Here is a 12,426-nt window from a genome sequence, read left to right on the forward strand (position 1 = left end):
GCCCTTTTTGTTTCACCACCATACCACTCTCAGCTAAGCGAAAATGCATAACCACATGTATATATAACCACATGATTTATCTCAACAGTTGATTTCTTTACATCCAACCGTTGATCCACTGCATACCCAATGTACCTCAGCTAAGCTTTCTCTGTCCGTTTGGACAACCACAACCTCATTGTCGAATTGAAGAATAGTAGAACCCTAGTTACTTCTCTATGTATAATTAATTAAGTACGCGATGTCATAACTAGTAGGTATTATTCTTTACATGGATCCTTAACATCATGGATAAAAGTGCTTTTTTCCCTTTAATACAAGAGATATATCATATATGAACCCCAGCTTCAGTCTTGGTCAACCTGTTGGAGGATGATTTTTAGTCCCACAACATACCAAAGGAATCTATGCATGCAATCTATGAATAATTGAGCTCTACCAGTTCATCTAGCACCGGAAGGCAACAGTGGCCTACGAATCTATGATCCTTGGTAGCCGTCGAATTCATGAACTAGCTGCAAGATGGAAATAAACTCTTTGCAGCTCTGCTGCTAGCTCGTCGTCCATTGAATTGCAGCAGGCCAAAGGCGACGGAAGGGAAGCATGAGAAGGTGAAAAAGGTGATGCAGAGCCTCCCTCGTGCCGGCCCCTGGTCTCTCGCCGGCCAAAAATTTAACCTCCCGGCAGCAAAAAACTTGTCCCACTGTTTTTGTTGTCTCTGAAGCACAGGGACTCTGCTACCGCAATGAATTGAAACCTTTGCTGGTTGCTGAGTTTTAATTTGGGTCAGAAATTCAAAGAGATTGTATCTCTTTTGAGCAAATTTTTCTTCAGTTTGAAATTTATAAAATAAAAAAATCTACAGGTTCATATGCAAAGTTTAATCCTAAAAATTGTTGCCCGATCAGATAAGGCAACTAATCGTCCATTTTCGAGTTGAAAGGACGAATTTATCCCACCAAACTCAACAATGTCGAACTACATTACCATTACTTCATTGCTCCTGATATGTTCAGCCTTCTCGCTCTCAAAGATTTTCTTTTTTTATAAAAGAATTGCTCAAGCTTCAACGAAACATTGCTATCGCCTCAGGTGATCTGGGGCCGGCCTACACTCATGCAGCTCTGCATATAGCCGAGGGCATCGAATACAGTTACACACGGGAATCGGGCCAGTACAACAGTGCATACGAACAGTTTGTACACAGTCTAAAGCCCTGCTTGTTCTCGTGCTCCGATCACTGTTTGCAGTTCTGTGCGTGTTGTGTTGGCCGTGCTTTCGTTTCGCTTTATTTACCGGTTCTTACGGAGAGCCTGTCAGTCAGGCTGTCACGGTCACGGGCTATGCAGATCAGTTTGAGAGCTAGGGCAGATCTCCCCTCACGGTGTCAATTAAAAGGGTATCAAGAGCAACTAAACTCCTGTGCTTACTTTCTTAAAAGAAACTTTCTTAAGAAAAACTCCTGTGCTTAATTTGCAGACAACGAGTGCGTCCTGTGCCTTTCTTTTTTCCTAGACTATTCCCGAGGGTTTCATATCAGTGTTTTCAAGATCGCCACATATATAAGCATACAATGCACTGCCTCATTTTTATTGTTTTGTTGACAATACATTAAGATCTATGTTGTGCACGGAATAATTTATCTAGATAAAACCCTTCTATCTCTCTTTATTAATTCTTTGCTACATCAAAATGTTGATATAACATTCTACTTAATGAAAAATGAAACTCTCGTTGGGTTTTCAATATTTAGTTGATGCCGTGAGGCAGACATCACTAGCCACGTGTCTGAGCTAAAAAATACTCCATCCGTTCCAAATTGAGGTTGTTTTAACTTTTCTAGATAGATAACTTTTTCTATGAAACTAGAGGAGTAAGTCCCTGATTATATGTATTAATTAAACACAAGTGAGAACAAAAGAGTATTCAAGAAAAAAAGATACAAAAAATATAAGCAAAAGTACAAGCCATAGTTGCATTGGCATTTTGGTTCTTGATTTTGCTCGAAGGATAACCGGAGCAAATTCCTTCTTAAATCTCCTCCAGCAAAGACTAACTTCAGGAGCAATTCCTTTGAAAATCATATCATTACAAGACATCCATATGCTCCAACTTATGAGTATGATGATATCCATGAAGAAAGATTGTTGCAGTTGCAGCCGCAGACTTGAGAGCACATCAAATGGATCTTGATCAGTGTCAATTGACACATTTAGGAGCATCCAACAAGACTGAGCAAATTCACAATGCACGAAGATATGAACAAGAGTTTCCTCACAAGACAAAGGAGCACAAAACACAATTATAGGATTGTAACTCCATACTCCTTCTTCTTAGTATGTTTCTTATACTTAGTCTTTCCTTAAGCAACAATCAAAGAAAGACTTTGTGTTTATTTTGACAAGATGTTTTCCATAACCATTTAAATGTTGGGTGAACTTCCCTGTGTCCAATCAAATGTTTGTATGCTTCATGAGATGAGTAAAAGAAAGATCCCCAAATATATGACCATTGATCCTGTTCAGTCTCCTGTGGCATATTTTCTAGACATAGGGCTAACTGTTATAACTGATCAAAAGATTGTGCAGATAGTGGCAAATGAAACAGCTGATAATCTCAGTTGCAGCTCCAGCATTCTAAATATTTATTCTTTGATTTTTAGCAAAAGAAAAGAGCTTAGAGAAAACTTGATAAGGGACCATCCCACCCCATTGGTCTATCCATAAGCGACATGATAATCCATCCTTTACAATAACAGAGGCCATATCTTTAAAATTAGTCAGGAGTTTTAAATTGTCCCTCCACCAGAAGGATCCTTTCATAGTTTCATTTGGAAATTTGCCATTTCTGTAATATTTTTCCCAGATCAAATGCACCCAAGGTATGTCGGCTCTGTTGAAAAATTTATGAAGGTTTTTCAGCAATAATGCCTCATTTTGTGACTATAACTGCAAAACACCTAAGCCACCTTCAGATTTTGGTAAACATACCATTTCCCATGCTGCTTTAGGTGGAGACTTTGCATTAATATCTGCACGTCGCCAAATACAATGCTTACGCAGTTTACATACTTGCTCAATTACTGTCTTGTGCATTTTAAAAGTGAACATGTAGAATATAGATAAATTTTGATATATATATGAACCTAATCTATAGATTTAAAAATCATATACCTATATAGAAAAGGTAAAACGAGTGCAATTTGGAATTTGGAATGGACTAAAAAAGCATGGTCCTTGTTATAGCCACCGGAATTTATCGGTTGACGGTTGGCATGCGCTTATAGGCAAATCGTGTGCGTGTGTTGCCGTTCACGGTTCACCTCCCAAAAGGCCGGCAACCGTGGGGTCCCTGTTCTGCGCCCTGGCCACCATATTTACCCGCGCCATGAGCGAGCGGGCATGCTCCTGCCCTTCTGCCACGGGCATGTGCCTGCCATCAAAAGCATAGCGCCACCAACGGCGACACACCTCCCAAGTCCGAAAATAAAATGGAATCCTCCAAAGGAGAGAATATTTGTCCGTCGAATTTCGCAAGAACACACACGGGTCTGACTTGGAGGGCTGAGCGTGGGTCCGCGATGTTCAAATTTTTACCCGGTAAATTTGCACGGATTTTGAGTAAATGTTTCCTACTCTAGTTCAAAGAGTGGTATACTCCATGTCGCATGTAGCTCAAAGTTTGTTTTCGGAACCAACCTTTTCCTGCCAGCTGCCAAGGATGTTCAATCTATCTCTATCACGGATGCAGAAGTTTCGCCAAAATCTGTTGCACCATATTTCATCGTAAAATAAGAGCCTTAATCGAGGCAAATAAAAATACGCCTATACTTGCAATGTATAAGGTCCTATCTGTCAAATGTTACCCTGAAAATGGTCTACAAATAGTTTCATTTTCTTCATGCGCTCGGTGTCTTTGTTGGTCATTTTTTCTTCTTGAACGTTGTATTGTTCTTCCTAGACACCTCTCTTTTCCTTCTCATTGCTTGATCTCGAGCTACCATAATCATAAGGTCCAAGGAACCTATTTTGATCGAGAAGAATTTTTTCCTACGATATGGCTACTAGCCCCTCTATTAGCGTCATCAGCCGTCTATCACGTCATCTGTCCTAATAATAAATCTTGCTACAACATGTCCCTATAGATGCATGTTCGGTGAAAATGATCTAAATAATTAAAATGATAAAATTTCACTTAAAAACGTATTTTGAATTTTTGTCACCCTATCCATCCATTTTCATGTTGTTGCCGTACCCCATTGTTGCCTCTGTGAACGCTAAACTCCATTCTAACAAATCTCTATATGAGCTTGAAGTTTGGTGAAAATGACCTAAATATTTAGAACGACAAAACTTCATTTTTTAAAATCGTATTTTCAAGTTTACCCTATCTATATATGCTGTAGCCGCACCCCATTGTTGGCTTAGTGAACCCTAAGCTCCATTCTACCAAATCTCCATGTGCTGGGAGGCTTTTCATTTTTGTTAGAAGAATGAGGTTTTACCAAAACCAAAAGAAATCCGAGCGCTACTTCACCTAGTAGTTGTACAATTGGGAAAATAGATGATTTTTATAGAAACAAAAGGAAAGACAAAAAGGGAAATACGGGTACATTATTCGAAAAACCCCCTCCGTATCTATCTTTCTCGCCCCCAAGACCCACTCGATTCACACAACACCAGACCAGACTTCATGAGCTGAGCATTTGCCGCTACTATTAAACCCCACTCGTCTCACCCCCTTCTCTCCCCATCTCCGCCTCGCCGCTACCTTTCCCTTTCCCCTCGCGCTCCGCCCCCTCCCCTCCACCGCGGCTCGGCAAGCAACAGCTCCCCACCACCACCGCCTCTCCTACCACCATGGCGTCGGGCGGCTGCGCTCCCGCTCCGAGGCCATGACTTGGCGCCGCCCGTGGCCGTGGCTCTCCGTCTCCTCCTCCCTCTCCCTGCGACGAAAACCCATCCTTCCCCTCCCCCTCCTCCTCCTTGGGCGGTGGTAGATGGCGGCGGCGATGGTGGTGGGCGGGGGCGGCAAGGATCGCTCCTCGCCTGGCGGCGGTGGGGCGCCGCAGGTGGACACGGGCAAGTACGTGCGCTACACCCCCGAGCAGGTCGAGGCGCTCGAGCGGGTCTACAGCGAGTGCCCCAAGCCCAGCTCGCTGCGCCGGCAGCAGCTCATCAGGGAGTGCCCCATACTCAGCAACATCGAGCCCAAGCAGATCAAGGTCTGGTTCCAGAACCGCAGGTGCGTCGCCGGAGCCCCCCACGCCTCTCTCCATCCCTCATCTGTGCTCCTGCCTGCGGGTTTTTTTTTCTCCTTTTGAGGAATTATGCGTTCTTGCTGCTAAAATTTGCCCCCCGTTTTGAGTCTCTTCAGAGAGCGAACTTTCGCGTATTTTCATGATGTTCGTTTACTGTAGGCCATCGAAGTCGTCTCGGGTACAAAGTTCAGAGTGGGGAAAATTGGTTCTGGCACTAAGTTCTGATTTGTTTTTCAAGGATTTCATCCATTCTGTCTCTTGCATTGGGCTGGCGGCTGGCACACATGAGCCTACCTTGGTCTGTTTTGGGTTTGAGTCATGAGCTTCTAGGACATGATTTTGTTGGAGTTCTGAGCTACTGTGGCCCATATTTGCTCAAGTTTCCAGCTGGAACTTGATATTGACTATCAAGTTCCGCTGTAGGATAGCAAGTGATCTTTTTGAGATTTTTGCCGTTTGTATTGTATTACGGTTAGGCGTAGTCGATGCGTCTTCTGCTGGTCGCGTATATTGGTTTCTCTATCTACAAGTAGCAACATTTCGTGAGCATTTGTAAGAAAAAGTTGTTGGCCTTAATATGTTGCCATCGTATTAAATATTTTAATAAATAAATGGATCCAATCACATATCCCGTGCTTCTCACAATGTTCACTTTAAGAGCAGATTTAAAGGGTTGTAGGGATACATCATTTTCAGTTGGGCGACCAATTAACTTCCCTGAGTTAGTGTCTTGCTTTCCTGCCATACGCATGTGTAGGTGGAATGTGATGTGTAGGATGAGCAATGGCGTTGGAATGCGAATTAACAATTGTTGGCACGGTTTCTTCATATGCAAGTGACATTTGTAACTCCTGTGTGATGTGACTGCCATTCTGATGGTTCTTGCAATTGGTAGATGCCGCGAGAAGCAGCGGAAGGAGGCCTCGCGCCTGCAGACTGTGAACCGAAAGCTGACTGCGATGAACAAGCTGTTGATGGAGGAGAATGACAGGCTGCAGAAGCAGGTGTCCCGTCTCGTTTACGAGAATGGGTACATGCGGCAGCAGCTCCATAATGTGAGATTCATCTCCTTTGCTGATCCCATCACATCTTGTATATTTGTAGATTATTTAGCTGAATATTCTTATCGGAACAAAAGTTAATGTTAAAATAATTTCAGCTCCTCATCAACTGCTTCTGCTTTCTAATGCTGTGTGTTATTATGCTTTTAGCCTTCTGTTGCGACTACAGACACGAGCTGTGAGTCTGTGGTCACAAGTGGTCAGCACCACCAACAGCAAAACGCAGCAGCTCCGCGTCCTCAAAGGGATGCAAATAACCCAGCTGGGTAATTTCAGTGCCTAACATTTTTTAAGACCATTTCTGTTCTGTTTTTGCACGACTTGTAAATCTGATGGAGTCCTTTTGTATGTGGCAGTCTACTCGCTATTGCTGAGGAGACCTTGGCAGAGTTCCTGTCGAAGGCGACGGGAACTGCTGTCGATTGGGTGCAAATGGTTGGGATGAAGGTAATGAACTTGTTGGGACAAAAAGAATGAATTGTGCCATGTGTTGCTATTTGAATACTGTTTTGGCTAATTACTTAAAGCATGAATTCCTTTACAGCCTGGTCCGGATTCCATTGGAATCATCGCTGTTTCGCACAATTGTAGTGGCGTAGCAGCCCGAGCTTGCGGCCTAGTGAGCCTTGAGCCCACAAAGGTGTGTTTTTGTTCACGCTTCATCATCACATAGCTTTATGTTTCCATTCAGCAGACATGTCCTAATAGACTATTCCATAGGTCGCAGAGATCCTTAAGGATCGCCCCTCTTGGTACCGCGACTGCCGGTGTGTGGATATCCTCCATGTTATCCCTACGGGTAATGGTGGAACTATCGAGCTTATCTACATGCAGGTGTGCATGATCATGCAAGTTCTAGTACATTTGATATTCACTTAAATCATTGTCCTTTGTGTTGACTGTAACATGATTGTTGCTTCCATCCTTTTATTTAGACTTATGCACCGACAACTTTGGCGGCACCACGCGACTTTTGGACTCTCCGTTACACTAGTGGTCTTGAAGATGGCAGTCTTGTGGTAACCCTTCTTTCCTTTGCTTGCTATGATGTTGTCATCTTTGTTGGTCCCATCAATTAGTGTTTGCTAGTTCTGTTTAGAACTTTAGATCAAACAGCTGTGTTGCAATTCTGTATACTTATGTTAAATGCTGTTTGATTGCCTTCTTGGGTTATTGTTTATGCTCACAGTTGGTAACTGTTGTCTGTTGTCTTGTTCTGTAGATCTGTGAGAGGTCATTGACACAATCGACTGGAGGCCCATCAGGACCCAATACTCCGAATTTTGTAAGAGCCGAGGTGCTTCCTAGTGGCTATCTAATTCGACCATGTGAGGGAGGTGGCTCCATGATTCACATTGTGGATCACGTTGATTTAGACGTAAGTAGCATTGATATTTCCCCATCCAATTTGGGGACTTCAATCATATCTCCAGGCTTGAGTACTTCTGTGCATGCTTCTTATCTTGTGTTCTTGTAGGCTTGGAGTGTGCCTGAGGTCCTTCGACCACTTTATGAATCTCCAAAGATTCTCGCTCAGAAGACGACAATTGCTGTATGTTTTGCTATTGTGCTTTTCCTCAAGATTTGATTGGCATTAACTATTATTTTGCCACTAATTTATGAATCATTGAGTCACAATTTCTTATATATTGTACAGGCACTACGTCACATTAGGCAAATTGCACATGAATCAAGTGGGGAAATGCCCTATGGAGGTGGCCGCCAGCCAGCAGTTTTGAGAACATTCAGTCAGAGGCTCAGCAGGTTTGTAGCAGTGTTCTATGTTCTCGTTTACCACCCATGCCATTGTAATTTATTAAGGGATCAATACACTTGCCATGTCTAACATCTTTAATGTAATTTACAGGGGATTCAATGATGCTGTCAATGGGTTTCCAGATGATGGTTGGTCACTGATGAGCAGTGATGGTGCTGAGGATGTTACCATTGCTATCAACTCCTCTCCAAACAAACTTGTTGGATCTCATGTCAACTCCTCCCAGCTGTTCTCGGCAATTGGAGGTGGCATCTTATGCGCAAAGGCGTCAATGCTGCTACAGGTTTGTACAATTGTACTCTAGTCTTATCCGTCTAGTGTTTGCTACCTATATGTTAATATTATAATAACCTGATTTTAACTAAGGTGTTATCAACTTTTTCTCATAATGTAGAACGTGCCACCTGCTCTACTAGTGCGATTTCTGAGGGAGCATCGCTCTGAATGGGCTGATCCTGGTGTTGATGCTTATTCTGCTGCTGCTCTGCGGGCTAGTCCATATGCAGTTCCTGGTCTCCGAGCTAGCGGTTTTATGGGCAGCCAGGTTATACTGCCACTTGCACACACCTTAGAACATGAAGAGGTAATTTATAGTTAATATCCTTTTGTGGTACTTACACGTACTAGTATTTTTTTCATACTGATGTTTGCTCATCAAACTGACTTTTAAAACCGCAGTTCCTGGAGGTCATTAGGCTTGAGGGACACAGCCTATGCCATGATGAAGTTGTTCTATCAAGAGACATGTATCTTCTGCAGGTATATGTTCAGACAACATTAGCCTTTGCATTAGTTCCAGTTGTGCTGTTGCACTGGCCTCACAGGATTGTATGTTCTTTGGCAGTTGTGCAGCGGCGTTGATGAAAATGCAGCTGGTGCATGTGCACAGCTTGTCTTTGCACCCATTGATGAATCTTTTGCTGATGACGCACCACTTCTACCCTCAGGCTTCCGTGTCATACCACTGGATGCTAAGACGGTTAGTAGAATAGGTTTCTTACTTGTAGCATTTGTCTTTGTGATGGTCTATACTAACTATGGATGGGTACCAATGAACTGCAGGATCCACCGTCAGGCACACGCACACTTGACCTAGCATCTACTCTTGAGGTTGGATCCGGTGGGACTACTCGTGCTTCCAGTGATGCCTCCAGCACCTGCAACACAAGATCAGTCCTGACCATTGCTTTCCAGTTCTCATATGAGAACCACCTTCGAGAAAGCGTTGCGGCAATGGCTAGGCAATATGTCAGGACTGTGGTGGCATCAGTGCAGAGGGTGGCCATGGCCATAGCTCCCTCCCGTCTTGGTGGGCAGCTCGAAATGAAGCAAACTCCTGGATCTCCTGAGGCGCACACACTTGCAAGGTGGATCGGCAGGAGCTACAGGTGAAACATCCTTTCCTGAATTGGGTTGGATATTTTCAGAACATCTAGATAGGTGCAATTGATGATACATTTATTCAGTCTGAATCATGTTACTCCGTTCAATTGTGCAATGTAGTAATCTCTGGCCCACGTTAAAACTTTCAGGTTTCACACTGGAGCTGAACTACTTCGCGCTGACACCCAGTGCACAGATGCTTCCTTGAAAGCGCTCTGGCAACACTCCGACTCTATCATGTGCTGTTCCCTGAAGGTGAGTCTCTGTTCCTGCTCATGTTTTCCATTCAATCTACCATGCTGTCTGGCTGATGATAGTTTTGTGAAACTATGAATTCAGGCTGCTCCTGTGTTCACCTTCGCCAACCAAGCTGGCCTCGACATGCTGGAGACGACCCTGATTGCTCTCCAGGACATCTCACTGGAGAAGATCCTCGATGATGATGGCCGGAAGGCACTTTGCACCGAGTACCCCAAGATTATGCAGCAGGTATGTAAAAACAGCTGTTGTTTAAGAGGGTGTCCAATTTACTCAACCGTCAATGATTCTAATGCGAAACATCAATCTGTGTCCTCTGTAGGGCTTCGCATACCTCCCTGGCGGAGTCTGCGTGTCGAGCATGGGGCGGCCCGTGTCGTACGAGCAGGCGGTGGCGTGGAAGGTCCTGAGCGACGACGACACCCCGCACTGCCTTGCCTTCATGTTCGTGAACTGGTCCTTCGTGTGAGAAAAACCCTAGTAGAGTCAGTCCCCTGGTATCCGCAACTGCCATTTCTTAAGAACTCGTCTGTATCCATGTACTGTCGCTTTTGTCAACCTATGATACGCACCTCCCCAGTTCATCCTGTGGAACGAAAAGTTTGTAGTTGTTCGTCTGTGCTTGCTATCTATGATGGACCGTGGTTTGCTTCATCTCCTGGAATTGCCAAATTGGGTGGCTTAGTGAGAGTCTCTGTTGCTGAATTCACTGTTTGATTTGGGCGTCCTGGGGCACCTGAAACGTGGAGATGCCAAGTGTGATGCCTGATGTGGCTGTTTGCCGACCTCGGACGCCGACCATGCAGCCACGGCGGTGGCTTGTGGTGGTGGTTGCGAGTCGCAGCCGAGCTCATCTGGTTAGGTCAGACGTGCGGTCTTCCGGTAGGCCACCACGGTAAGCTGGCGATAGACTGGAAGGAGCGAGAGGTGGGGAAAGCTACGGCCGAGGGCACCTGAGGATGGTGACGGGCCGCCTAACCTAACCCCGGCGGACCCGGTCGCCGCCGGGTGGCGTGGGGCGTGTCCGCCGAACCCGCCGCGTTTCGGCAGAGGATTCTCGCATCCGCGGCGCTGTCAGGAGTGTGCGTGGGCCGGTGGATGATTGCAGTGACGCGACGTGATACGTGTCCCCGTGTGAGGGGAACGTGTTACTGGTTGAAGTGGCAATCAACTGATTGATTTTTGAAAACAAGAAGATGGTTCAGATCCATGGCCGGAGACGACAAGGAATCAGCACACTGGAGGTGAGGAGAACTTGAGATCAAAATTTGATGGATTTGGGGTTCCTTACACGTAGACCCGCTGCGGTTGATCCGTGTTATTCCGTGCACCATGCACAAGATCCGTGATTCCGTGCACGATGCAGAAGAGGAGATCGGAGCTGCGGTTTTGTCTGGGACCAGCGGTCAGAGCGATATAGCACGCGCCGGGCCGACCCGCGCGTAGGCGTAGCTGCGCGGCTGTCCGGTTTGTACGCGGCAGCCGCAGCGGTGGCAGGGCCGGCCTCGGCGTGGCGCGCGAGGCGTCGTCAGCGCGGGCTGCGCGGCAGCGGAGGAGCGCAGACACCGGACGCGGACGGACGACAGCCCTCGTCTTGTCGATGCCAGTAGACCTCGCTGCTTTTTACCGCTCCCTCCGTTTTGTCTGCGGCCTGCCGTGCCTGCCCAGCCCCAGCTTTCACTGCTCCATCGCATTCAGCCATTCACTCCCCGTTGGTACAGTACTCCTACTATAGTACACTAGCTCGCTGCCTCCTCCCTCCTCTCTCTCATTTTTACTGCTCGCGCTGTACTTTGGCAGGTTGCTTGCCTCGCCGTGCCGTGACATGACGTGACGAGGGGGAAGGGCCGGCGCCGAGATCCGCCGGTCGGGTCGGGAATAAAACCGGGCGCCGCGCCGGCGGTTGGCAGCGGACGCGACACGCGGCTAACGGCGTGGCGCCCACACCCCTCTAGGCTCTGGCTGACGGCTCAGCGTGCGGAGCGCGGCGCGGTTGATGATAGGGTTCATCACGCGGCGGGTTCGGCGTGCACGCGGCTGACGAGGGAGCCCCTGACCTGGGAGTCCGCCGTGTTTGTTGGACGGACGGGGACGGGCACGGCGGGGATGCTCCTCGGACGCACACGCACAATGACCCCCACCCCAACAGCCATCCCCGTCGCCCGTCGGTCACAATTTCTCACCGGTACTGCTCCAACAAACACATCCCCAGCCACCGTGTCGTCGTTTGGGCTGGGCGCTGGCGAGGGCTGCGGTAGGTGGTCCATGGCGACGTGCAGGGGGGCGGGGGCGAGCAGACGTGGATCGAGTCGACGAAGCTGAGACGCCGACGCAGGCAGCCCGAGCCCGCGGACGAGGAGACGGGGATAGCCGGATAGGGTTAGCTCGCGCTCGCAGCACGGCGCAGGCGGCGGGCATCGATGGTGGCAGTGGCGCATGCATTTGGCTGTATGCGCCGTGCGTGCCTCTGCTGCGCCAGCGCGTACTACGGCCGTGCTCCTGCATCGCGCTTGCTGTGGCGATGCCGCGCAGAGGATGCCTGCTGCCTCTACGTGCTAGCTTCAAGGCTTTACAGTTTGTCCGTTTGACCTCTGATGTGATGTGACCGGAGCGCGGCCAGGGCCCGTGAACATGCGGCTTGGACCTATCCCTGGTGCGTGCGTGCCGACGACCACGCCGGCGTCGCC

At 47.2% G+C, this 12,426-nt stretch overlaps 1 protein-coding gene across 1 annotated transcript; it reads left to right on the forward strand.

Annotated features, from left to right (window-relative positions):
• Nucleotides 1-4,737: 4,737 nt before the first annotated feature.
• On the forward strand, nucleotides 4,738-10,423 carry LOC101755667 (homeobox-leucine zipper protein HOX32). The gene is made up of 18 exons (XM_004982282.2): nucleotides 4,738-5,244; nucleotides 6,156-6,315; nucleotides 6,472-6,587; nucleotides 6,678-6,768; nucleotides 6,866-6,961; nucleotides 7,042-7,155; nucleotides 7,257-7,340; nucleotides 7,544-7,699; nucleotides 7,799-7,873; nucleotides 7,979-8,085; nucleotides 8,189-8,381; nucleotides 8,493-8,681; nucleotides 8,777-8,857; nucleotides 8,943-9,077; nucleotides 9,161-9,486; nucleotides 9,631-9,736; nucleotides 9,821-9,970; nucleotides 10,062-10,423. The coding sequence occupies exons 1-18, from the start codon at nucleotides 5,000-5,002 to the stop codon at nucleotides 10,206-10,208; spliced, it is 2,571 nt and encodes an 856-aa protein (XP_004982339.1). The 5' UTR covers nucleotides 4,738-4,999; the 3' UTR covers nucleotides 10,209-10,423.
• Nucleotides 10,424-12,426: the final 2,003 nt, after the last annotated feature.

Source organism: Setaria italica, chromosome IX (genome assembly GCF_000263155.2).
Source record: "Setaria italica strain Yugu1 chromosome IX, Setaria_italica_v2.0, whole genome shotgun sequence".
NCBI lineage: Eukaryota > Viridiplantae > Streptophyta > Magnoliopsida > Poales > Poaceae > Setaria > Setaria italica.